General features: G+C 39.7%; 1 protein-coding gene and 1 long non-coding RNA gene across 3 annotated transcripts in view; one reads left to right on the forward strand and one right to left on the reverse strand.

Moving 5' to 3' along the window:
* The window catches only part of LOC124161914, a 65,346-nt gene that overhangs the window by 27,726 nt on the left and 11,474 nt on the right, over positions 1-26,146 (reverse strand). Inside the window, exon 5 of one of the 2 annotated variants that reach the window (XR_006865441.1) lies at positions 5,519-5,769. The exons of the other annotated variant lie outside the window; for it this stretch is intronic. This is a non-coding gene — a long non-coding RNA (uncharacterized LOC124161914). The remainder of the gene's footprint in view (positions 1-5,518; positions 5,770-26,146) is intronic. 2 annotated transcript variants of the gene reach the window in all.
* On the forward strand, positions 17,799-19,907 carry LOC124161913. Its single transcript, XM_046538170.1, has 2 exons — positions 17,799-18,453; positions 18,574-19,907. The coding sequence occupies exons 1-2, from the start codon at positions 18,336-18,338 to the stop codon at positions 19,224-19,226; spliced, it is 771 nt and encodes a 256-aa protein (XP_046394126.1). The 5' UTR covers positions 17,799-18,335; the 3' UTR covers positions 19,227-19,907.

Raw genomic sequence — 26,146 nt, forward strand, 5'->3', positions numbered from 1 at the left:
GAAATGGAGGGATACAAAAGATATAGCCTTGATCTCTTCAATCCATACAATCAATCCATCTCGGACAAAGATAGAACTAAAGCACCAGAACTAAAGCGCCTTCGAAAAACCTTCCAGCAGAATGGATATGACGAGAGACAAGTTTCCAAGGCCCTAAAAAGGTCCATATCCAAGACCATCTCAAGGAGAGAAGATGGAGAAAGGGACTATCCAACTGCGAAGGCGTGTCTACCATATATCTCTTCAGTGTCAGGGAATGTGGCGAGAATTCTGAAGAGATTCAACATACAGGCCATCCGCAAACCACCAAAAAAGATCTGGGACATGCTCGTCAAAGCAAAACATCCGGTAGGATTGAAGACACCTGGCGTTTACAAAGTGCCATCTGGGTGCCGGAAGATATACATCGGTGAGACAGGCCGCACTATAGACACGCGGCTCAAAGAACATAAGCGCCACCTCCGCCTAGGACAGCCCGAAAAGTCAGCCATCGCAGAGCATTGGATGGAATGCAAAAATACTGTTCAGTTTGACGACACCAAGATGCTCTGCCGATCGAATGGCTTTTGGGATCGACTCATCAAAGAGTCGATTGAAATTAGACTGTCTAAGAGTACCATCAATAGAGATTCCCGATATGCTCTGAGCAGCACTTGGAAACGTGTGCTCAAGACTATACAAAAGGCTAGGCACGCCAGCCAATCAGAGCATGCCGCCGACGACAGCCAATCAGCAGTCACCTGACCACCAGAGTGACTGTATATAAGCAAGTCAAAAATTCTCACTCGACATTCACAGCCCTGAGGACGATGACCAAGTCGGACATCGAAACGTCTGCAGATATACAGTTCCTGACCCGGTGGCGATCCCGAGAACTCTTCACCAAAAAAGGTGTAGCCTTGATCTCTTCAATCCATACAATGACCAAAGTTACTGTTAGCAGGAGGAAAGGTGAGCAGAACATGAAACCAGCGGGTGTTGTTCACTATAATGGAGGAGGAGGGATGGCTGGTGTTGATAGGATGGACCAAAACCTGACATATTACCCAGTAATCAAGAAGAGGGACCTGGGTACAGGGGTGAAAGACTAATCGAACCATCTAGTAGCTGCTTCCCTCCAAAGTTTCCCTCACAATAGCTTGCGCTTGGAGTCTCATCCGGTAGAGCAAATGATTTGAGGCCTTGGGGCCGAAACGGCATCAACCTATTCTCAAATTTTAAATGGGTGAGAGCTCCGGCTTGCTCAATTAACGAAGCCAGAGGCTGGATCGGAGTGCCTAGTGGGCCACTTTTGGTAAGCAGAACTGTACTGCAGAGCACAAGTACTACAAAAACAATTTTTTACCCTCTGCTTGATCAGGCAATTTGGAATTCCTACGTGCTATATAAAAAGAAGAATGGTAGCAAAACACATCTAGAATACAGAATGACATTGGTGCAGGAACTAATAGAGAAATATCACATTGAGACCTTCTGCGCAAAAGGGGGTCGCCCATCGACGGAACCCAGCCCTCCAAGGCTAACGGGACCGCACTTCCCGGAATATATCCCGCCTACAGAAAAAAAAACCAAAATCCAGCAAGACAATGTGCCGTGTGTCGCTCAAGATGAGAAAGAAATAATAAAAAAATCCGGAAGGAAACGAGATTTTACTGCTGAGAGATTGTGACGTTGGTTTCTGTGCAGCCCCATGTTTTAGAGATTACCACACTAAAAAGGACTATTAGACATCTCTGCCATTGAAATAAGTGAGAAAATAGTTCACTGTGGCTTATAATACATAAGCAAATTGAAAAATTTTAAATTGAAAACTAAATTTTATTCCAAAAAACATTTAAAACTCTCTGTGTGGAGCTTTTCAAGTGGCTTGAATAATTATTTGAATAAACATTCAATAAAACCATTAAAAAAAGAGAAAACAAAAATAAATTGTTATTTTGCATTATGCAATGATGAATACTTTTACTATCTGGAATAAAAATACCAGCTTTTTTCCAAAAAATATCTTCATGAAAACTCATCAGGCAAAGGGTTGATAAATTTCGGTCATTGTTCAGGGTTCCCACTCTAACTACATTATAAAAATCACGGTTTTTCCAGGTTTTCACGGTCTAAATTGCATCAAATTCACCGTTTGTAGATAAAGCAGTTAAGGCAGAAATATTGATCACGTAACACGTTAATTAAAATATAACAAACGCAAGAGATGCCTTGAATGCAAACGTAGCAATCAGAGTGCTATCTCTCATGACGTCACCTATCGTAAGCAAAATTCAGGTCCGGCTTAAGGGTGTGAGTGGGAAAATGAAGAGAGCAGGGTGGCAGGGAAGTGAAGAAGTGCCTGATTTTTTTCCCAGGGTTAATGTCTTCCAATCGCAGGCTTAAGATCAATGTGCTGTCATGGCACACGGACCAATGGGGAACTTGCATGGGTCATCGATTGCTCTAAAAACTATTTTGAATAAGTAAAATGGATACATTAGCTCGCAAAAACACCTTGGGTTTCTCCATTCAACATCAAAAGAAATAAATAAATTGACTTTAAAATCGAGAAAAATTTCTCTGAGCCGACCACTGCGCAAAGACACCTGAGCGTTGCCGAGGCCAGGCGTGACGTCATAGGAGCCTAAAAAAACGTAGGGAGTTGGGAAATATGCTGAGTGCATGCTGTAAAATTTGTTTTGAGGGAGAATTTAGCCGCTCATCATCACTTTATTTTGTTCTGTTATTCTTGGGCAAGTTTTCTTATTGCTATTGTGCCTTGACTATTCCTTGGAATATTAATAATGCAACATCGGGATGATGAAGCACAAGCGTTTCACTTCGTATGTTTTAGTTATCAGAAAAATGGATGATAACGTTGCCGCTCGTTCGAATAGTACATCTGAAATTCATCCACATCTACATAATACCCTGCAAGACGCCTAAAAGGCATGTGGCAGGGGGTGTTAGGACACCAGCCTTTTTTTAGGACAACAAAAATTGATGCCACGACTCTCATGGAATTTATCATGAGAAATTATTGCTATTCGTCGGCGGGAAATCGAGATGTAAAAGAAACTTGTAATACTGGAGGATAACAATCGTAAGCTGGGCTGTTGAATTTGGCTACGCCATATTAGCAGAGAAGGTAGTCCTATCCGTCCTACGGTACGAATTCACAGCAAGACAGTCCGTACACAATCCACATGTGAGATCGCGAATCGGTTCCGCTGCTAACACACACACAAGCTACAACCTATTTCAGTAATATAACAGGGTTCCCACTCATTGAATTCACGGTTTTTTCCAGGTTTTCACGGTCTAAATGTCATCAAATTCACGGTTTTCAGATTAGGCATTTAAGGCAGAAATATTGATCAAGTAACAATCATCGGCCGCAAGTTAACTAAAAATGTAACAAACGCCTCAGATGCCTTGAATGCAAACGCAGCAATGAAAGCGACGACTATCTCTTATGACGTCACCTATAGTTAGTAAAATTCAGGTCCGGCTAAAGGGTGTGAGTGGGAAAATTGAGTGAGCAGGGTGGCAGGAGAGTGAAGAAGTGCCTGATTTTTTGCCAGGGTTATTAATGTCTTCAACACAGGCTTAAGGTCAATGTGCTGTCATGGCACACAGACCAATACATAGTTGCGATTTCGAATACACACATGCAGGTAAATGCGTGGACAGCATTTGCACGTGACTCGGCCTTGAAACATGATCGAAACATCCATTTGTCTTTAATTCCGTCCATCGTAGTTCCACAGTCAAGTTTGAGAGATTTCTAAGGTTTTATGACAAAATTCACGGCTTATTCACGGTTTTAAGGTTTTCACAGTTGAGAGGGAACTCTGTAAGTAAATCCATAAGCAATATACTAGCATATACCATAAAAATATAGTGGGAAATAGGCAAATAATTATCAAAAACTGGACAACTATTTATTCACTGATTAAACCATTAAATTAGCCCACGCAAGTAACACAGGTGACTTTTATCACTACTGTTCGTTGAAATAATAGAAAATATCAAACTTCACACACAGTTTAGATCTTGATAGCTCGCGAAACACGTTTCTATTGTTCGCGTTTAACTTGATAATTTTTTCGAAGCTAAGGTCTTCGTAATATGATCCCTGCGCGAGCTGGGACCTTTTCATTTTTTGCTTGATTTCGAAGAGGACGAAAGCGTCAGAGGCCGAGGGATGGTGGATGGAGGGGGTAGCGGATTTTGGGAATTGTGCAACGTAGTTACTATCCCACGGCACTGAGGTTCTCCTGGTGGGGGAAACTGAGTATTTTTGGATTTTTTTCGAACTCTTTTCACCGCTCTAATCCGCGAATTTGATGTAGTTCGTCAACTTGCCTATAACGGCTCTGCATGCACTAAATAACTAGAGTTCTTTAAAATTTTCCGAATCAACTGCCAACGACAGTGTACGGCGCGAAATTCAAAGTATTCGAGAGCGTACCTTTAGCATAATTATTCGAGACCTCGAATATCGAATACTTTCTAGTATTAGAGGTATTCGAGTATTCGCAGATACTATTCGCACATCTCTAATAAATATTATAAATAATACAAAATATGTGGGCTTCAGAGCCTTGTCGGATATTTTGCTTTAAATTGACAATAATTAACACGTCTCACAAACGAAGCTCTTACAACTGCTGGCAACTATTACAAACAATCACAACAATAGCTTCGTGTGATGTTTAGGCACCTTTGACGTCATCGAGGCTTCGTCGGCAGTAGCTTGGGGGGTGAGGGAGTTTTTAGCGCGTTTTACTATTCGTTATATTTATCATTGAATATCTCGCAAAGGAAAACTCAGATTAACATGTGGTTTTCTTAGTTGAATTCAGAAAATAATTTTCTGTCCGCCTGTGAAATAAAAAAAATTCATGCAAGTTCCCCATTAATAATTGCGCTTCGAATGCACGCGTACAGATAAATGCATGGACAGTATCTGTACGTGACTCGGCCTTGAAACATTATCGAAATACCAATATTTCTTTTAATCCGTCTACCGTATTTCTACAATCAAGTTTGAGAGATTTCTAAGGTTTTAAGATGAAATTCATGGCTATTTCCAGGTTTTTTCACGGTAGACGAAATTCACGGCTTATTCACGGTTTTAAGGTTTCCACGGTTGAGTGAGATACCTGTTGTTTCACAGCCGGTTTGGCCTAGCAATCCTATGTAAGCCGGCTATAATTTTTTTCCCGAACGTTCCGAACGGATGACGAAGATTCTCGTCATTTAGGCCCGTCAAACTATACAATTTTAAAGCATACAATACGTATTTGATTACGATACGCTTTAAAATTGTTTAGGTTGTATTTAATAGAATGTAACCATATTTTAAAATTTTTAAAAGCTTTTTTCTCTAAAACCCGGGCGCATATGGACAAAACCCTCCAACAGTATTCCTATCTAAGCGTCTACTTCAAATAAAAAAGGTTTCATCTTCTTTCTTGACATCACTTACGCAAAGTCCCCTAAAAAGTTGAAAACCTTACTCAACACTCACCTCGCAGACAAACGGCCGCTCCCCAGTGTGGGTCCGAATGTGCTGCACCAGCTTGTTGCTTCGCGCAAAGCGCCTGCCGCAAATCCCGCAGCCAAAGGGTTTTGAGTTGTCGCCTTTGCCTCCTTGCAGTGTTGCGTCCAGCACTCCGTCGTCCGTGTCGCCTGGCATTGCCATGCCACCGTCGTCCTGCTGACACGCCCCTAGTCCACCCTCGCCACCCCAATGCATCTCTTCACCCCCACCCCCTTCGCCTGTCAATCAATAAATCAATCAATCATTTACCAGCACATTACATTTGCCTTCACACGGCGTCGGAAGCTTGCAGCTACCCGTAAATAGGTGCCTCATTAAACAATGTAGAAGATAATACAAAACAAATAATAAAATACATACATCCAAATAAATGTATACAACTCAAGTACATTCAATATAATCCATAATTCTTAGAATCACATCAGTACATCACACAATCACAATAATTTTAACACATTCTGTGCGGAAGATTTCTTAACACGTTGCGTACGGATGGCGAAAATTATCGTAATTTTTTTCTCGAACGTTCCGGACGGATGACAAAGATCTCGTCATTTAGGCATGTCAACCTTTACAATTATAAAGCATACAATGCGTATTCGCTTGCGATATGCTTCAAAATTGTTTAGGTTGACACGCCTAAATGACGAGAATCTTCGTCATCCGTCCGGAACGTTCGGGAAAAAAAACGAGAATTCTCACCATCCGTATGCATTTCCTACACATCCGTACTTGTGTTAAGCATTCATTAACGACCGTTCTTTCGATTCTCCGACCCTATCACCACTGGGTAGGGTTCTCCTTTCGGCCAGTTGTCATCAACTGCACCCTGAGCGTCGCTAAGGAACCAGTTGTTCTCGGATCCATCACTTTTTTTTGTTTTATGCTTTAACCCTTTTAGTGCAGCACGCCGATATATCGGCTTTTACGTTATTGTTGGTAAATTTGAGGATATTGAAATAAAGAAACATACACATATAAAATAAACATATGAAAATGTTGTGGTTATTGTCCAATTTAATCTCATTAATTAAAAAAAAAAACGCTTAGATATATCTAAAAAATTAACTATGCAATGTTTAGTTTTCCTAGTTGCTACATTTTATTAAAATACCCTCCGCATTTTTCGACTCTACCCCAGGAAGAAGGATAGCACTAAAAGGGTTAAAATTTTGAAGGTCCTCGACTTTCGTACAATTCACACTTTCGTACGTTCAAAATTGACACCTTTTACTTGACTTCCGTACGCTAAATTTGGACTTTCGGACGTTGGTCTGTAATTTTGTTTTAAATTCCCACGATGTTTACTGCGCATCCCAACATTCAATTGTTTCAAATGGCAGTATATGCGAGCAATACGAACGTAAACAACGAAGGGAATTGTTGGTAGTTGACTCTAATCTAAGTGATTTATTTGGGAGAGAGACTGCCTGCTATACTGCCTCCTTAATCAAGAGAAGAAGAAAGCCTTCATTGGAGAGATTTTTCAAAAAAGTTGACTAGACATCATCAAATAGCTTTCAATAAAACTAGTAAGATCTTCTTTCTAATTGTATTTTTTCGTTTGAATGCTGTTTAATTCATGTACACCTTAAAATAAATATAAATGTATATCATATAATATAATATAAATACCCACAGGGAAGAATAACGTCTCGGTAGCTTAACACATTCCATGCTGACCGTTTTTTGGAGAAAATACCTTGTGGCTGACTTTTTGGCAAAAATTTGTATTTTTTTTTTATTATTTTAACGACATGATCTTAAGATTTGTTAATGCCTGGTATGTTTTCACACTTTTTTTTCTAAAAGTAAACCTTCATTTGTTAAAAATTTGAAATTAAAATTTTCTAAGTATCCTGTCAAACTTGTGATACCTTTCCGCAACACAACCTACATGTTTCTGATATTTCTTTGCTCTTTGACAGTACTGCGGCAAAAACCCCTTCACACTTTATCGCTTTCTGGAAAAAACTAATGAAAATAGTATTGCAGCTAATATTATTTTTTTTAATCAGGAAATTTTACAATTAAATACGATTTTAAATGTTTTATTGCTCTAAAGAAAATATTGCGAGTATTATCAATATTTCCAGCAAAAGTGTTGCTCCCTATGATGGAAAATGCGACTGAACGATATGATATCCTCTGCATAAGATTTTATAATGATATACATTGGTTTATAAATGAAAATGAAAATTTGTATAAACGAAGAATTATTGCAATGAAACATATTGTTTTACAAATTAGAACTTGACCAGCATAATTAGAATAATTTTTCATTTACTAATTACTATGCATAAAATAATATCATTTTTTTAAATAAACATTGAAATAGAAAATATAAAAGGCATGCATTAAAAAAATATTTTTTTCCCGCTGGGTAAATAATTTTCAGCATAACAAATTCTTGTGATACTTCAGGAAAAACTCATGACACAATCGAGGATCAGCTAGGCAGATGGGGCTATTATATGATGTGTCCTGGTGGACATTCTTCTTGAAGCACTGCCTACATCTCTTCTGTTTTAATCTTTTCTGTCATTCGTGTTTTTCATATAATCTGGGAAATGTCCTTATAAGCCCTTGGTTTTGGTTGAGGTGGGCTAGGATGACTATCTCCTCAAAGGGATCGAAGGTACAGATATTGTCATAAGAGATTCTAAAATTGGAATTAGAAAGTCGATGAGAGGAATTTTCCAAAAAAATTTCTTTAAATAAAAAATAACGGTTCAGCAACAGTAATTCCAGTAGGTGGATTCCCAATTTTTAGTAACATTTCATGGATTTCCTTTCATTGAGAAACTGAGACATCATTTGATCCCAATGATCAATGCCACAATTGTTATTGCTGTATTCAACCACCGCCTGAGGCTTTCTTGGCGTGCTCCCTCGTCTTTTCATGGATTCAATAATTTTTTTGCATTGAATTCGGCGCTGATCGTCTGCACTTCCCTCTTATCCTTCCACCTTAGGATACAGATTTTATCCTCAGAAAAGGCCTCCACCACCTCACCTTTTCTATGGTAACTAATGATACACTGGACATTTGGAATGCTGCTCCTAAAATATATTCCAATTGTGACCAGTGGTTCCCGAGATACGGCCCCAAGAGTGAGCACGCCCCACCCTAGGCAGACATTTTTGGTGGCACGCGGGCTGCATACGCTCAGCATTTGTTGATCATTCTCACTCATCGTAAAACCAAAAAATTCTTTAGATAAACTTTAATATTCATCAATATAACCTTTAATGCTATATTTAACACTGTTTATTGCCAAAACGGGCTTTTATTAGGACTTAATAATTTATTCTCCATGGGTTTTGAAATATTTAAAACAGAGGAACATTAGTGCCCGATGACTTCCCGATCTTCGCGTCCTTAGCGTCGCGATCTTAGGGTTAAGCATGACCATATGACTGCACAATGGAATTTTTTGTCCAATAGAAAAGGCAACTTACCCTCTCATTCCTAACAATAATATAGCATAGCTCTAGATGAGCAGATGCATTCAGATTGCTAGTGGGGAGAAACAAAATATCCTGAGAAGATATCGCTTCGTTAGCAACTCAGACAAATGAGACTTTTAACATAACTCATAAATTGTAGTAGGGAGATTGCTAGTAGGGAGAAACAAAATATCCTGAGAAGATATCGCTTCGTTAGCAACTCAGACAAATGAGACTTTAAACATAACTCATAAATTGTAACCTGATGTCCTGTTTTAGGAAAAAATGCTGCATCAACTGCTGAGAAGATCATCTGTGAGGATATCCAGATCATAACATAATAACACCGCCAAGATTTTCTATAGCACTGAAATCACACAGTTTTAAAACAAATTTCAGCAAAAAATAAAACCATTTTCACGGACCTCTACCAATAGAATAAGATCCGTAAGTTCAATTGCTGAATTCAACGTGCTGAGTCAGCTAACTCTTTCTTTTCGGATTGTTTTAAGTTACCAATCTCACTATTGCTGATGATAGTAGAAAGAGGACAGATAGTGCAATTTATATTTTTTTAACTCACCTAATTGGTGTCCCTTTTTTGTTGTTAGAAGCTGTAAAAGTGTCATTTATCAACAAAAAATATTAACAGAATGATCATTTTATACGATTTATCAACAAATAAATTCAAAACTGCCCTAAATCTCACTCTATTTTAAAGTTGGTGGTCTTTACCATGTTTACAGAGATTTTTATGGCTTTCAAGTGATAAATGTAGGTATGTGATTTTTACATGTGTTTGAAAATGTCACTTTTTTGTCAAAAGTTGTCAAAAGTGCAATTTTTGAACATTTGTAGAAAAAAAAGTTTTCAAGTGAAAATCGTTTTAATAACATTTTTCAAAACTATAGCAGCATGTTTATAGCCTCTAAAATTTTTAACCAGCTTTGTTTATTTGGTTTAGGTTTCACAGGGGCACAAATAAGGTAGTTTTGAATAACTTGACTGGTGCACAGAAGTTTTGTATCTTCCTCATTGACTTCAAACACTCATATTTTGGAAAATACTTGCAATGGGTCTTTAATATTTTGGATTTTTCTTAACTAAGGTTGCAACTAACAACGGAAAAAATGATCAAAATCTAAGGTAGTGGGCGTGGGACCCTGGTTGAGATGACATGGCCCAATGACCCAGATACAAGAACAAGATAAGGTTTAGAGTTTCCACAATGGCATTTTTCTGCAACACTCTAATTTCTATTTCTACTCTAATTTCAATTCTAAACAGACTCCTGCCACATTTTATCCCCAGTACCTACTATGTATATGAAGAGTTGGTCATAAAACAACTACAGCAGACTCCCGATTATCCGGCTGCGGTTTATCCAGGTTGCGGATTATCCGTGCATGATTTTTACTCTCGCTCAAATTTTTTCGCTGTCTTTATAGAAAAATAAAATCGGACGCAAAATAATCATAATTACTGCATTAACACTAGGATAAACCGGGCTTATTTTTCTCCGTTAGAATCCCCTTCGTAAAATGGAAGCGATCGCGCGCTAGCTGCATTCACGGGAGCAACGTGTTCCTGTTTTCTAAGCCTCGCAGTGCGCGACCGCGATCCGCTTAAAAGATCGCGACCTGGCAAAAAAAGGTCTCATTGAGTCCAGGAAGGACTCTAAAATAACAGAATAACTGCATAAATAATAATATATTGTTTGTTTTAGGTAAATTATGAGCATTGCAAGACAATTAGTGAAAATTTGGGTTATCCGTGTTTTCCGATTATTCGTGCCGTCTCTCTCTCCCCATCATTAGCCCGAATAATCGGGAGTGTACTGTATTTTCAAAATTCAAAGTTCGACGTGTGTCAAAATGTAGCCCGAGGTACCCAATGAGCAGAGAAAAAATTTTGTTCCTGCAGGTTGAAATGCTGTAGGAGGCACCAGGGCCATTTATGTTAAGCTTAGGCAACCCGCAACACATACCCTCTTTTTGCTCTATTTCGGCGATAAATGTCGTGATTTAAATGACTTTTTTCAGCCGATTCTGCACCAGTCATGTCTGCAATTGTCGAGGTAAGCAACATAGATCGAATACTCACGTTTTTATGCAATCATCGGTACTAAAATGCAAATAAACGTAAAAAACTTCGAAAATTTCTTAATTAATGGCATATAATTTAACTTGGTGTACTCATATGTTCATCATCGCTCTAATATGACCCTACCGTTAATATATAGAACAACACTTTTACCCTCTCCCATCCTAAAGTAAGGATCTTCCCATCTCCCTATGGCCCGCCTATGAACTAATGTCAACGCACTGGTCAGGGATGTGAAAAGCCCTGATGCCTTCCTCTGCCCTGATGTCTTCATTTCCTGCACTATCGTTTGGAAGGCTACTCTTCGCACTTCCATTATTCACCATTGCCATGACGATATTCTCTGGATGAGCGAAGAACGCTTTGCTCTGGATGAATTTCTCAAGAACAGAACTTTATAGGGAATTGTCTCATTCTCGTAAGTTTTTCCCAGGCATGTTTTGCTCCTTCTGTAATCCTCCAATTTTTCTTTATTGTGAACCACATAGGAATATAGAGTTTCATGATAAACTTGGTTATTGTTTTCAAGGCCACAGTTGGTCGTCTTGTTCCTATGTAATAGCGGATTACTCTGTTGACCTTCGTTCCCCATCTCCTGATATTCAATCCCCCACAATCGCGATCAGCCAGAGCTTGCGGGATGTATCACCTGGAATTATCACGAGCCATGTCCAGCGAATATTTTTGGTTTGTGCTGATGAGTGATGAATCTAGTTCAGGATCAGGTAGACAAAGATGAATCGTCTGAAATTTCACCAGAGGTAGCTGCACACAGGTCATCAGTTGGCGACCAAATGACCCAATGTAGATATTTGGTCCTGTCATCGGCCCATTTAATTTCTCCATTATATTTTGAAAAGGGAGTTCATTTGAATGCAGAAGGCCCACACAAATCTATAAGGCACTCCCGAGACACGCTTCGATAAAACATATAGCGCCTCCCTTCCAGCTGGTCGTGGTGTTTGAAGGTGCTCCATCACAACCGATTCACCGTATTGAAGACGTTTCAATTATAGCGGCTTCAACAAAGTTGAGGATAGAGTTTCCGAGGCATTCTGCATCTCCTGTTTCAGTTGATGCATGTCCCAAATAAACCCCGCTGGGTTCTGATGATGTTGATGCCCTCTTTTCAAATGATTCCTCCGTTTTTATCAATTTTTTTCTTTGGCAGCCATCGTCCTATATTTTTCAGTGGTTTTCCAATCAATGGCCCCAATCACTAGTACTCCGGTTGATCTTTGGTCTGAAAGGAATGATATAATGATACAGATATAATGACATACAGTACTCAAAATCTCACCATGAATGACTTCATTGTGTGTTTCCGAAAAAACTGGTCATTTTCAAAAATCACTGTAGTGTCTTTAGAAGAGATTGACTTTAGTGTCTCTTTTATGCATCCACATGGTCCATCGAAATGTTCCACATGGCCCAAAGTAGAAGAAAGACTTATGTGAAGTGCCATTGAAAAATACTCTGTGCAAATTGCGACTCATTCACCGTTTCCAGCCAGTAGCAGTGGGTGTTTGCACACATTGGAAGCCATGGAAGTAAATAAGATTGAACTTGCTTTCAGTCAATAGATGTAACCAATCATTCAGATATGAACTTTTCACTGTTATGAATGCTAAGTAGAATGAAACGGCATTTTCCCCCCTTGAAGGTATGCAATCTTGGTGTAAAATAGTCGTAAACACGCCTAACTTTGACATGCCTTAAAACAAAAAGTATAAAAATACTACCTTTTTTTATTTTTTTAATTGAAAGCAGAACATTTAAACTACCCGCTGAGAAATTTTAAAGAAAATAAAAGGTGGCCTTTTTTAGTAATAAATTGTTAAATAATGACTAATTTTTATTGTTTAAACAAGTCCTATTTGTTTATTATTGCTTCAAATGACTTGCAAGTTATGCCATAATGTGCATAAATGAATTTTCTTCAAAATAAAACAATAACCACTACTTTATGGGCCATGGTTCCTTAGTAATCGGCATTTATGTGATTTTTCATTTTTTACTCTGAGGCCTGACACTGCAATGTTCAAGGGGCGGTAACTTTATGACGGTTCAGTTCTGAGCAGAGATAAAGTCATCGTTATTCATCATAAGGATACTGCTTTCACATATATAAATTTCAGAGAAATCGGTGATGGTCACCTGACATGATTTTGCACTATCTGCCTGATTTGAGATGAAATGGCCCAGTGCTCTTCATAATATTTTTACATTTCTCTAAAATGCCATGAGGATGCCACGGTTCGACATTACAAGTCCATATGCGTCGTTCCACACTTGGTCCGCTCTATTGGCGACAACATGGGCAATCTCCTGGACCGATGGATCAAATTCTCTCCTTTAGTGCATCTTTTTCATCTCCAACAACTTGTAAAACATCGCAATTTCTTCATATGTGGGAAGATATCTCCCAGACAACTGTCGAGAAGCGCCGAATAGATGACTCTCCAATGAAGAGCATGCCAAATACATTAAATTTTTTTTATTTGCTTCTCCAATAAAAGTAATCACTTCGGCACGCAATCCTTGCCTCACCAAACCTTGAGAAAGGCCATCCCCATGTACAAGAAAATTCATCAATAGCGTACAGGGAATATACCTATATAGTAAGGGAGAATAGAGGGGAAATGGAGAAAGAGGAGAGGATACCGGCAAATATTACTTTGTTTTAATTTGTATTTACATAGCCTTCAGAAGCTCCTTTCCTTCCAATCTGTTTAATTACCATTTCTCTCCCCTAATTTTGGATCCAAAAAATATTGCATCTCAACTGGTACGTCAGAAGACTTGAAGTATGGGTGGGTATGGCAGAAACTCGAGTTGGAGCCACCTCCACGTGATGAGTTGTGGGTCTCGCTGAGAGCCGGAGTGGCACCTGTTCTCATGGTGGGCGAAGAACTGCAAAATTTGGAACGCGGAGCCATTTTCGTAGACGATGTAGCCTGAGCAGTGCGTTGACATTAGTTCATAGGAGGGCCATAAGGAGATCCTTACTTTAGGATGGAAGAGGGGAAAAGTGTTGTTCTATATAAACGGTTGGGTCATATTAGAGCGATGATGACTATATGAGTACACCAAGTTAAATTAAATGCCATTACCGTATATCTCCGAATATAGTCCCCCCTTTTTTTCCAAAAATGGCCGCGGAAAAGTAAGGGGGGGGACTATAATCGAGTGTAATCCAGTTTAGCATACTAAAGGTGACCATAAAGTTATAAATAACGGCATAATGGCTAATGTTTTCGCAGTCTTTCTATTTTAGTATATTTATGAGGATTATAATCGGAGATATTAGTAAATACTGCCACGTTTTACCGGAAATTAAGACAATTTTTACCACAAATGTTGTACAGATACGATTATTCCGATTCAAATAGCATATCGAATATGCGTTTTCACGGAATCCATCGGGTAGCCGCTAATTTTTCTTGGAAAAGTATTGTTAGAATAATTCAATCGACATTGATCACTTAATGACGCAAAACAGTAAATAATTAAAATGAAAACTAAACACACACTATCATTACATTAATCGAACACTGCAATTGAATCAATAGTATATGTACCCGTCGCTCATTTAATAGTTACACGATTTAAATAATTGCGAAAAATAAACAGATAAAGTGAACCTTTCGTGACGATTTAGCATTTCATTGCGTCCGTAGCTACTATACGTCCATGTGCCCGTGCGGTTCGTGTTTGCAACCACTGCCTTTACCGCCTTCACAGGACAAGAATGCGCAATAGGTGATGCATTTGTTTCTGAAAAGGCGCAATAATCGACGACTTTAAACCAGAAGCGCCGGCATTACTGCATTTGATCGAAATACAGCGACTCAGCATCGAAAGTGTGATCAATTTATTGAGGAATATCTTCAATTCGCCAGGGTAAGTAGGATCGATAAATTACGTCGCATAACGTTTCGCAATTATTTCCGCGATATTTTCTTTATTAAAAATAATTTTACGTTCAACAGTGAGGTGATGGATCAAGTAGAAAGATGAGGATCAATCCTGCGGCAGAGTAGAGGCCATCAAAGACGGAGTTTCGATGCCAATTTAAAAATAGCCGTTGCAGAATACGCCGTAAATCATAGTATTCACAGCGCTTGCAAAGCGCTAATACATCGCGGAAGTCATTTCGGGGGTCTCGATGCGGCAGATTCAAAGAATTAGAGGAAAATATCGTCCAATTTGTGCGCAAATGCAGAGCAGAAGCTCTTTGTGTAACTTACGCAATGATTCGCGACGAGGCATTGAAAATTGACATAATTTTTCTTAGTTTTAATGTTTGTTGGAAAAAGTTTATTTCTTAATTTTATTACTTTGATATTTGTAAGTCCTGTAGTTTAATTATTTTGCTTAGCAGGCATTTGATGGCAATATTTTTATTATATTTATAATTTATTTAACACAATTTTATTTAGAGTTCCTAAATTCTTCAGGTCACTTGGATTTGTGATGACTTGATGGGTGTGTTACACTGGATCTAAGGAAGTTTCAGGGCCAAATGCAATACTGTTTATGGGCTTTAAGTTAAAGCTTATATATTGACATTGTCTGTAGTCATTTGGAAATCAAAAATATTATTAATTTGTGAATGTTTAAAACAATACAATAGCCTTGGATACTTAAAAATTTTTCTCATTTCTTCATTACATCTGGTTAAGGAACTATAAATTACTGATACATGCAATGGATCACAACATGTTTTAGGTATAGTTATTTTGTTGTGATGGAAAATATGGTAACATATTTGTTCTTAATCTTCACAGAAAATAATAGTTTTTATCGAATCTAGAATCTTAACTTGCTAACCACAGAAAAATTGCCTTCCTTTACATTTAAAATTTTTTCCCAAAACTAAGGTCTCAAAATTGGGGGGGGGGGACTATATTCAGAGGGGGACTATATTCGGAGATATACGGTAATTAAGAAATTTTCAAAGTTTTTTATGCTTATTTGCATTTTAGTACCTATGATTGCATAAAAACGTGAGTATTCGATCTATGGTGCTTACCTAGACAATTTTAGACATGACTGGTGCAGAATCGGCTGAATAAACATTATTTAAATCAAGACATTTATTGCCGAAATAGAGCAAAACTAGGGTATGTGTTGTGGGTTGCCTAAGCTCAACATAAATGGCCCTGGTGCCACCTACAGGATGTCAACCTACAGGAACAAAAATTTTTCTCTTCTCATTTGGTACCTCAGGCTACATTTAGACGTATGCCGAACTTTGAATTTCGAAAAAAGTTGTTTTATGAGTTATATAATGTACAGGGGAAGTCGCTCAAGTGTCACCTCCAGGTCTCAATCAAATTTTGCGAGGTGATAGGAAGTATATACCCACGAGGAATATTTTATGCTTCTGCCACCAACGTTCAATACTTCTTGAGATATTAGCAACGGAAAGAACCAGAAAAGTGCCTACATGTATGCAACCGCAGTAAAACAATACACAGTCAGTGCAATCCTAGCAACGAAGGGTAATGCCTGTTCTACACGCTCGGCTCAGCGGCTGGGATCAGCCGTCCTAGCAGCTGATCTTGCCATGTGCGTGACCACGGCTCAGCCCAGGGGTTCGGATCATCTCGCCTGGGACCCCCGGCTTATGTTATACGCTGCGCAGTTGTCATCACCTCTCTCTCTCTCTCGTATTGCACATTTATTTGGTCGCGTTTGGTTTTCTTCTGAGGGTGGTTCTTCTCACTCAGGGTTCCCACAAAATCTAAATTACAATATTCACGGTTTTTTCCAGGTTTTCACGGTCTAAAAGTCATCAAATTCACGGTTTGTAGATAAGGCATTTTAGGCAGAAATATTGATAACGTAACAATCATCGGCCGCAAATTAACTACTAATTTAACAAACGAGACGGAATTTGAATGCAAACGCAGCAATGACAGTGCTATCTCTTATAGCATCACCTATCGTTTGCAAAATTTAGCTCGGGCTAAAGGAAGTGAGTGGGAAAATAGAGGGACCAGGGTGCCAGGGGTGTTAAGAAGTGTCTGAATTTTCGCAAGTGTTAATGAACACTTTGGTTAACAGCCTTCCGGCTTGGGTACAGGCTTAAGGTCAATGTGTCATCATGATACATGGATACAATAATTGCGCTTCGAATATACGTGTGCAGATATATCCGTGTCCATGTCTGCGCGTGACTGATCTTGAAACGATCGAAATATCCGTTTTCCTTTTAATACGTCAATAGTAGTTGTACGATCGTAAAATCAAGACTGACAAGGAACATTAACGGAGTGTAACGCCCACTTTTGCTTCAAACTTTGCACATTTGTAGATTAATGCAAAAAAATGAAATGAGTGAAATTTCCCGTGCCCTCGTGACCTGTGAGTCGAGATATCAGCGATCAAAGATGCCCGATTCGTCAATTCGCCGCCCGTCAGGGGGAAGGCATGCCGGCAATTGGCCCACTCCTCGCCAGGCCTCGACCATCCGCCCGGTGAGCGGCCAGCGATGCGATGCGAGCTATATTTCGTCTACGGCGGAGTCTCACGCCCCGGCGAATCGCTCTTTTGTTTTCTGTTAGTATTTCTGTATTTCCGATTTTACCTGATTCTATGGAGCATCGGATTGATGGGAAAATTGCTCTGCATTTAGTTATAATATATAGTATCACTTTGAAACGCGGAAACTTCGGAATGATACTATAACCCGGAGTAATTCGCGATAAGAATTTATGCTTCATCTTTCTGCCCGTAAATGCGCAAAGGAAACGAGATAGGGGGCATGTTTCTTTCAAACTTTTAAGGGGAAACCCAAAATAAGCAACACATGGAATACGTCAACAGCCTAGGCCTCTCGGAGACGAGACGGGAAAAACCCCATCCGTATGAATGGACGGGGTCCCTTGCCCTTTGGTGGGAGGTCGGCAAATCTATTGTATTTCTAAAAGGCGTACGTAGATTTTTCGCTTCTGGAAACGGCTGCATCCTCGACCATTTCAGGTACTGTCATAAAATCACCCAAACATTTCCCGTCTCCTCGAACAAAATATAAACACCAGTAGAGACCGAAAACAGCGAGGAATTGGAGTTTTGTCAGTTCTACTTCATCTTTTGGTTTGTTCAGAAGCATACGGTTATCTCCAGCACTCTCTCTGCTCTTGTATTGTGGATTGAGCAAAAACGATCTGATTGCTGTTTTTAATAGTATAATATAGCTTTCAACATCGTTCGGGTAATTATAATGGCTGAGGTGATAAACCCATTGAACGTTTTGAGGTTGATGAGAAGTAAATTTTTGGATACTCTCTCTCTTTCGGAGACCACTGTGGAAGAAATTGATCTGGCGGAAAAGCTCACAGGTAAGTGTTTTATGATAATTAAACGATGAAATTATTATGCTAACAGTCAGTTACTTGCTTCTCTAATTTATTTATAATTATATTGTGTAGTAAAAATATGTTATAATATGTGTTTTGCAGCAATATTGAAATCCTGTGCAGAAGATGGTAAATACGATTGGGAGGTCGAAGATGATCTTGTATTTGACGATGACAATGAGAGGAATGAGGAAACTGTGGAGGGGTTTGAAGAAAGTAGCAGTGATTCGGAGAGGGATGAGGATATTTCTCCAACATCTCCTTCTTCTTCAACATCATACGATGTTTCCCCTATGAAGAAACCGCGATCAGAACCATCAATGCTCCAAAAAAAAAAGGGAGTTGACTTTTGGAAGTCAGGGAAAAAGGGCAACTTGCGACTAGAGACAGTTCGGCACAACTTCCGCTTCGTAACTAGCCGAACTCAACTTCATCGATATGAGAGGCAGATAATAGAAAGCGGAGCCTTAAATGAAAAGTATAAATCTATCCGGGAAGCTCTTCTCACCTGCTTCAAGACCGCCAAAGAGAATAATCTAGTTGTACATGACCGAGATTTGCGGAGGTGGGCAATTGAGGAAAATAATCAACTGGATACCCCAATCACAAACTTTAAATGCACTCCTCCGTGGCTTTGGAAGTGGAAGAAGCATAACAACATTGTTTCTCGCAAGGTTACGCGAGTTGTTTCCAAGAAGCACTCCTTGGAACAACAGTGTTTCAGAAAAGGCCAGAGAGTTCGTGACGGAGGTTAAGGATTTAATTAGTAATACTGCAAATGGTAGTGTGCAAGTTTTAAATACTGACCAGAGTGGTTTTAAAAAGGAAATGCATTCCGGGCGCACTCTGGAATTTCGAGGGGTGAAAGTGGTGGAATCAGTGGCCCAGAGTTTACATGAAACCACTCATTCTTACACTATTCAACCGACTATTTCAATGGATGGTGAGCTCCTCTCCCCTCTACTTATCTGCTTGCAAGAGAAGGATGGCAAATTCCCCGCACGCGCGGACATTTTTCAAGCCGCCAATGTTCATTGCGTTGCATCAACTTCAGGATTGTTAACCAAAAACATTTTGATGGAAGAGTATTTTGGGCAGGTTCTTTCTCCAGCAATACGTAATGAATGTGTGCTTCTGGTGGATTCCTGGGACCCCTACAAAGATCAGGAGGCTATAGCAGAAGTGATGCCAGAAAGTAAAAACATTGTAGTGAAGATGATGCCTCCAAAGAGTACAGGATTGATACAACCACTGGATGTGTACTTTTTTCGTATGTGGAAAGATTTTGTGCGCAAAGTGTCCGATCGTGTGTTGCTGGATAGCTTGCCTGTGAATCTCTTCCAAAGAAATAATATTTTAAAATTGCAATCTCTAACACATCTCCAGTTTTCTGCTCCTAGATTTAAGGATTTTATAACTTTTGCGTGGTTTAAGGCAGGATATATAAATAATAGACCAAATAGGCACATGACACCAGTGCAATATTGTTTTTCCGAGAGTATTTTTGAAAAGAACTGCGAAAATACGGGTGGAAATGCGTGCGGTTCCTTCGTATTTATAAAATGCGCCCATTGTGAACTTCATTTGTGTTTCACCCATTTTTTTCTGGACTATCATTTCTGCATATAATTTTTGTTGTGTGTTTAATACTTGGACTGTTATTTGCTGTTAGAATCCATTATTAGAAGGAATCTTGGCCAGAAATTACATTCGAGATAATGCATGGACTGGAAGTGAAAACGTGGCACGGATGAGAAGGTAAAAGGGAAAGGAGTCGGACTAGGGGATGGAAATCAGTTAAACGGGTTAAGACTGGCTGCTGCGGACCCTGGCAAGCCTCCCGATGGCCAACCTGCACCCGAAGGAGAGGACAGCAGTCGCGGAGATCCTGGACGGCGCGGCGAGAGACGTCCTCGGGTATTCGGTTAAGTCCGTCTACTCATGGAATCAGCAGTTGGTGGCCGCGGAGAACACTAATGGATGAGCATTTTCTATTATTTCATAAATTTCTTTAATCAAAACTGTTGTCTTTTCCATTAGCCCTTCTGGCATGACAACATAAAATTTAAAAATCCATTTCTTCTTTCAAGTCCTTCTGGCGCTGCATGATTTTATTTGATTCGCAAAATTGACTTTAAGTAAAATAATTTAAATATAAGCTACTTTTCATTTTGAGACTAACTAAATTGTTTGCGCATCCTAAATTTTTGTAAACATTGATTAATAATCTTTTACTAACTTATTTAGCAATTTATCACCATTAATAATAATTTAAAATCCATTCTACTCAATCTGAAATAGATAAAGCTTTTCAATTATTGTTGTATTCTGATAAAATCTTTCATTATGATATCAATCTTTAAGCCCATCAGGCACATATATCCTTCCTTAATCTCCTGAAATTGCTCATCCGTAACTTCGACAAAATGTATAATAATGTAATATAAAACTCAATGAAGACGGGAGTGTAAATATTAGTTTTAATTAATATTTTCCTAATATTTATAAATATCTTACTGACGATGGAAATACTCAATAACTACAATGTAAATTTAAAATGTTATACTCCGTGGACTACGGCTTTTTGGTGACAAGTATTTCTAATATTGTCTGTGCTATAACCCTTTGTACATATAAACCTTTACTAACAACTTATATGACATTTCAGCACTCCTGCAAAGAACCGCAAAAGCAGCCCGGCCACACCTGCATTTCAAGTACACAGAGAGAACATCGAATCACTTCACGGCGAGAACAACCATCAAACTCCAACACATCATCAATACACGGCGGTCTACGTGGGGTTTTGCCGGTTTCCCTCACGTCACGGGCGAATGCCGGACCAATAGCCATCCCGGAGGAAAAGAGTTCCACACTTCGAATTTTTTGTAAACATATCTGCTTCATGCTGAACTAAAATGTATATACCAAAATCAAATGACAAGCCCTGAAGAGGAGTAATTCTAAACGGGGTCCTTACTGTAAATAGTTAAAACGTATTATTACTATGTATATATCTTTGTGAAAATTAACAGTATGGAAATAAACATGTTTGAACTGAACTGAACAGTCTAAAAAATTCGTAAATATATAATCCTCTCACGGTACGGCCATTGGAACTCTCTTGGGCCTTGACCGTCCCGAGGATATTCCCTGGGGAGCTCGGTGCACCGGAATGCAGAGTCATTAGTCTGAACATATCAGTCAATTAGGTGAGTTTTGGTTGTCCATTCCCCAAACAATAGATTTGCCGACCTCCCACCAAAGGGCAAGGGACCCCGTCCATTCATACGGATGGGGTTTTTCCCGTCTCGTCTCCGAGAGGCCTAGGCTGTTGACGTATTCCATGTGTTGCTTATTTTGGGTTTCCCCTTAAAAGTTTGAAAGAAACATGCCCCCTATCTCGTTTCCTTTGCGCATTTACGGGCAGAAAGATGAAGCATAAATTCTTATCGCGAATTACTCCGGGTTATAGTATCATTCCGAAGTTTCCGCGTTTCAAAGTGATACTATATATTATAACTAAATGCAGAGCAATTTTCCCATCAATCCGATGCTCCATAGAATCAGGTAAAATCGGAAATACAGAAATACTAACAGAAAACAAAAGAGCGATTCGCCGGGGCGTGAGACTCCGCCGTAGACGAAATATAGCTCGCATCGCATCGCTGGCCGCTCACCGGGCGGATGGTCGAGGCCTGGCGAGGAGTGGGCCAATTGCCGGCATGCCTTCCCCCTGACGGGCGGCGAATTGACGAATCGGGCATCTTTGATCGCTGATATCTCGACTCACAGGTCACGAGGGCACGGGAAATTTCACTCATTTCATTTTTTTGCATTAATCTACAAATGTGCAAAGTTTGAAGCAAAAGTGGGCGTTACACTCCGTTAATGTTCCTTGTGAGAGATTTTTAAGGCTTTAGGGCGAAATTCACTGTTCTTTCCAGGTTTTTTCACGGCATGCGAAATTCACGGTTTATTCACGGTTTTAAGGTTTTCAAGGTTGAGAGGGAACCATGTCACTGAGCTCATAAATTTGTGACCTGAGCTAGAAATAGGGGTGTGGATCAGACCAACGCTGAAACTAGAACATTATAAAACTTTCCTAGTGAACAAGAAATTTGAAATCCATTACCATCATTGCCTTCTCATCGGCCTCCGTGCCATCTCAAGGAATTGGCACCTTCTTGCCGTCACCTTCCCACCCATTCCACCGATGATCTAAAACAGTCGTAATATTCAATTAACGGAGTCATTATCTACCAAATACAGCAGACTCCCGATATTATCCGGCTTCGGTTTATCCATTGGGTTGCGGATTATCCATGCATGATTATCACTCTTGCTCAATTTTTTCCTCGATCTTTATTTAAAAAAATAAACTCGGACGCAAAATCCTAGGAATTACTGCATTGATGCTAGGATACATCAGGCTTATTATTTCCGTTCGAATCCCATTCGTAAAATTGGAGCGATTGCACACTAGCTGCATTCACAGGAGTACCATGTTTTCCAAGCTTCGCAGTGCATGACCGCAATCCGTAATCATGGATACATGTCCCGCAGCAGTTGCAACCTGGGCTACTTATGCAAGACGCGACTACGAGGTGTGGTGACTTTCAGTGTAGTTTCCGACATCGAACAGTGGTTTTGAGGCATTCCTGCAAACTGCATTTCTGTCTCCGTGATCATAAAGCCACGGATGTGTGGTTTTCAGAACCAGGCCTTACATGGAGCATTGATAATACGAGTACAACCATGTTATTGCCGCTAAAAAGATTGCAAACTTATGAAAATAGCTCTCATTGAGTCCGGGAAGCACTCTAAAATAGCAGAATAACTGCATAAGTAATAATGCATTGTTTTTTTTCACGTAAATTATGAACATTGCATTACATTTAAGAGAAAGTTTGGGTAATCCGTGTTTTCTGATTATTCATGCCGTCCCTCCCCATAACAGGGAACAGTTTCCTTCATCAAAGAGAACGAAAGCCATTGATTGCGATTCGTCACCCACCATTAGTGTATTCATAATATACAAATTGTTTAGCTTTAGTAATCCCAGTTTAGACGAACGTTAATGGTCAATTTTAACCACATTTGAAAAAGGCCAGATTGGCACCAATGCGATGCCACTCCACGTGACGTCACAGGGACCTTGTTTCTATACGAGTAGATTAGAGTTTTACATCGTCTGAGGTTACCCTCATACTACTACATACTACGCCGTCGCGTTTTCGCGCACTTGAAAATTTTCACTTTTCATTTAATCGCGAAAAATAGATATCTCATTTAAAAATCTAAAAGCGTGAAATACATACCCCAGGTTACCAATGCATGGATGAGGCACTGAGCTCCGGGAAACATGTCTTAATAATCACCTATTAAAACTGGCTAAGGTCGGAAAGTTTTCTTCATTTGATAAGGTAATAATAGTCCTTATTTAAGCCAAGCGCTACCAGCTAGCATGGTACTCTGCTACCTGCTAGCATCCTGCGTCGTACCAGCACCTCGCCCCAAGGTCACCTCACTTGGGGCTGCGGGAACCAGAACGACGTCACGAGGAGATTACCTGGCATTCATAGAACGCCGTCGCGTTTTCGCGCACTTGAAAATTTTCACTTTTCATTTAATCGCGAAAAATAGATATCGTCATTTAAAAATCCAAAAGCGTGAAATACATACTCCAGGAGTAATAATCTTTTGATTTAGGCAATAAAAAAATACAGTAAAACCTCTCTTAAACGAAACTCAAGGGACCGAAATTTTGCCGTTTCGTTGATCGGGAGTTCGTTCCCCGGAGGTGATGCGCACGTTGCATCATTCTAGGGGCTCGGAAATTGAAGCAGGTCTGCATGCGTTATCTTCATTCTACCTTCACATACTTCAAAACAGTGCTTATTTCTTCAGCTGCAACGCAAATCGCGGGCAATAGACCACATTTAGGAAGCCTCAGTTTGTATTATTCAATCACTTCGCGTGCTTTTTCATCGGTTTTCAAAAATGTATGCAACGTAGCGGTGAGCTCGAGGCCATCCCTTTATTCTCAATATTTGAAATAGAGTACATGTATTCGCAAAGTTTACAGTGAAAAATTAAGAATTCGATAGATTTGACCATTACTAATATAAAGTTAAAGTAACAGCGCCAATTATAGCTTCATCATAAAATTAAGATCAATGTACCATAACGGCGCGAGTGCGACTTTCGTCGACCCATTAAAGCGCAGTGGGTGGCAGCATTTATTTATAGCAGTCGAATCCAGAATACTCCACAGCAATATTTGCGGTCGCGGGCTTTGTAAATAATTCATTGTACTAGCATCATTTCCATCGCATTCCGGATAGACAACTGCCGATAAGAAAACATCTTGAAAGGCCTTATGCAGGAGTTCTCGAAGTAAAATACGTCACGATTTTGAAAAATGAGTTTTCGAGAAATTATATTCTGCAACCCTCAGTTCGCTGGCTTCGTGGATAACGAAATTTGAGTCTATTCTAGTGAACTCATCAAACGACCCTTCAATATTCATGACTTTTGAGAGACCCTGCCAGGATTCACGGCTTTCGTCATCACTCTCCATCGCGTGGTCGCAGTTGACTGCAAACCGGATTGACAACTCCCGATAAGAAAACAGCTTGAAAGGCCTCATGCATGAGTTCTTGAAGTAGGTAAAATAAGTCACGATAATGATGCTGTTGACTGCAAACCCGGTTTTTGCAAAATAACTAAATATGGTGACAGGTGCGACACGCTTCCAAGCTTTGCAAAGCCGCTGCATTACCTGCAAAATGGTCCTCTTCAATTTCGCCGATCCCTTACATCCATTCGACAAACCAAAAACTCCACTAAAATCCGACGGTAATGCCACTTTGCCGCAGAAATGACCCCTCGGTCGAGAGGTCGCAACTTAGCTGTTGCAGTTGGGGGGAAGAAAATAACGCGCACATTTTTTATTGTTAGTCCTATGTTTGGGCCCGTGCAGCGATCGAGGAAGAAATCTACTTTCCCCATGAGTGCATCAACTCCCGTCAACCACCGCTGAATTAATCCCGCTGTCATTCATGGATTTTTGCTGCTACCACAGGGGTGAGGCATCACTCTCACCAGTGGCCCAGTCTAAATATGGCAGTTTAGACAGTGTCGTCTTCTTCATGCAACAATTGACGGCCGTCGCAAACCTTTTTCTCAGGAGAAAATCAACACCGCTTCACATCACGTTAGGACATCGCTACAATCGCCGACAGACAGAGACTGACCTTTAGTATAAAGAACTCAATTCAAGTAACGTCTAGATCAATGGGAAATATTGGCTTTCGTCTCTTAAGTGCGAATATTTTTTATCCAAGATTGCGGCAAATGCAAAAGTTTCTCCTATTTTTCAGATGATGTTGAAATAAACAATGTGAATGAAACAAGAGTAACTACTGAGTCATATTGTTGCACCTTCGACATGTCAACATAAATAAACTGTTTTTAGATTTGAAAATGGACTGTATTCAGTAGTTTGATTTCGTCGTTACAAAGTGTTTTTGAAACTTTCGTATGCTGTGGAACAAGCACCTTCCATCGACCGTCTCTCTCTTGTGACCGCTTGTGACTGACTGCGCAGTCGTTTCTTTCATCACTGTCTCTCTCTCCCTTCCCCTTCCGGGGCACTCCTTACAATACACCC

This window comes from Ischnura elegans, chromosome 7, assembly GCF_921293095.1.
Source record: "Ischnura elegans chromosome 7, ioIscEleg1.1, whole genome shotgun sequence".
NCBI classification, from domain to species: Eukaryota; Metazoa; Arthropoda; class Insecta; order Odonata; family Coenagrionidae; genus Ischnura; species Ischnura elegans.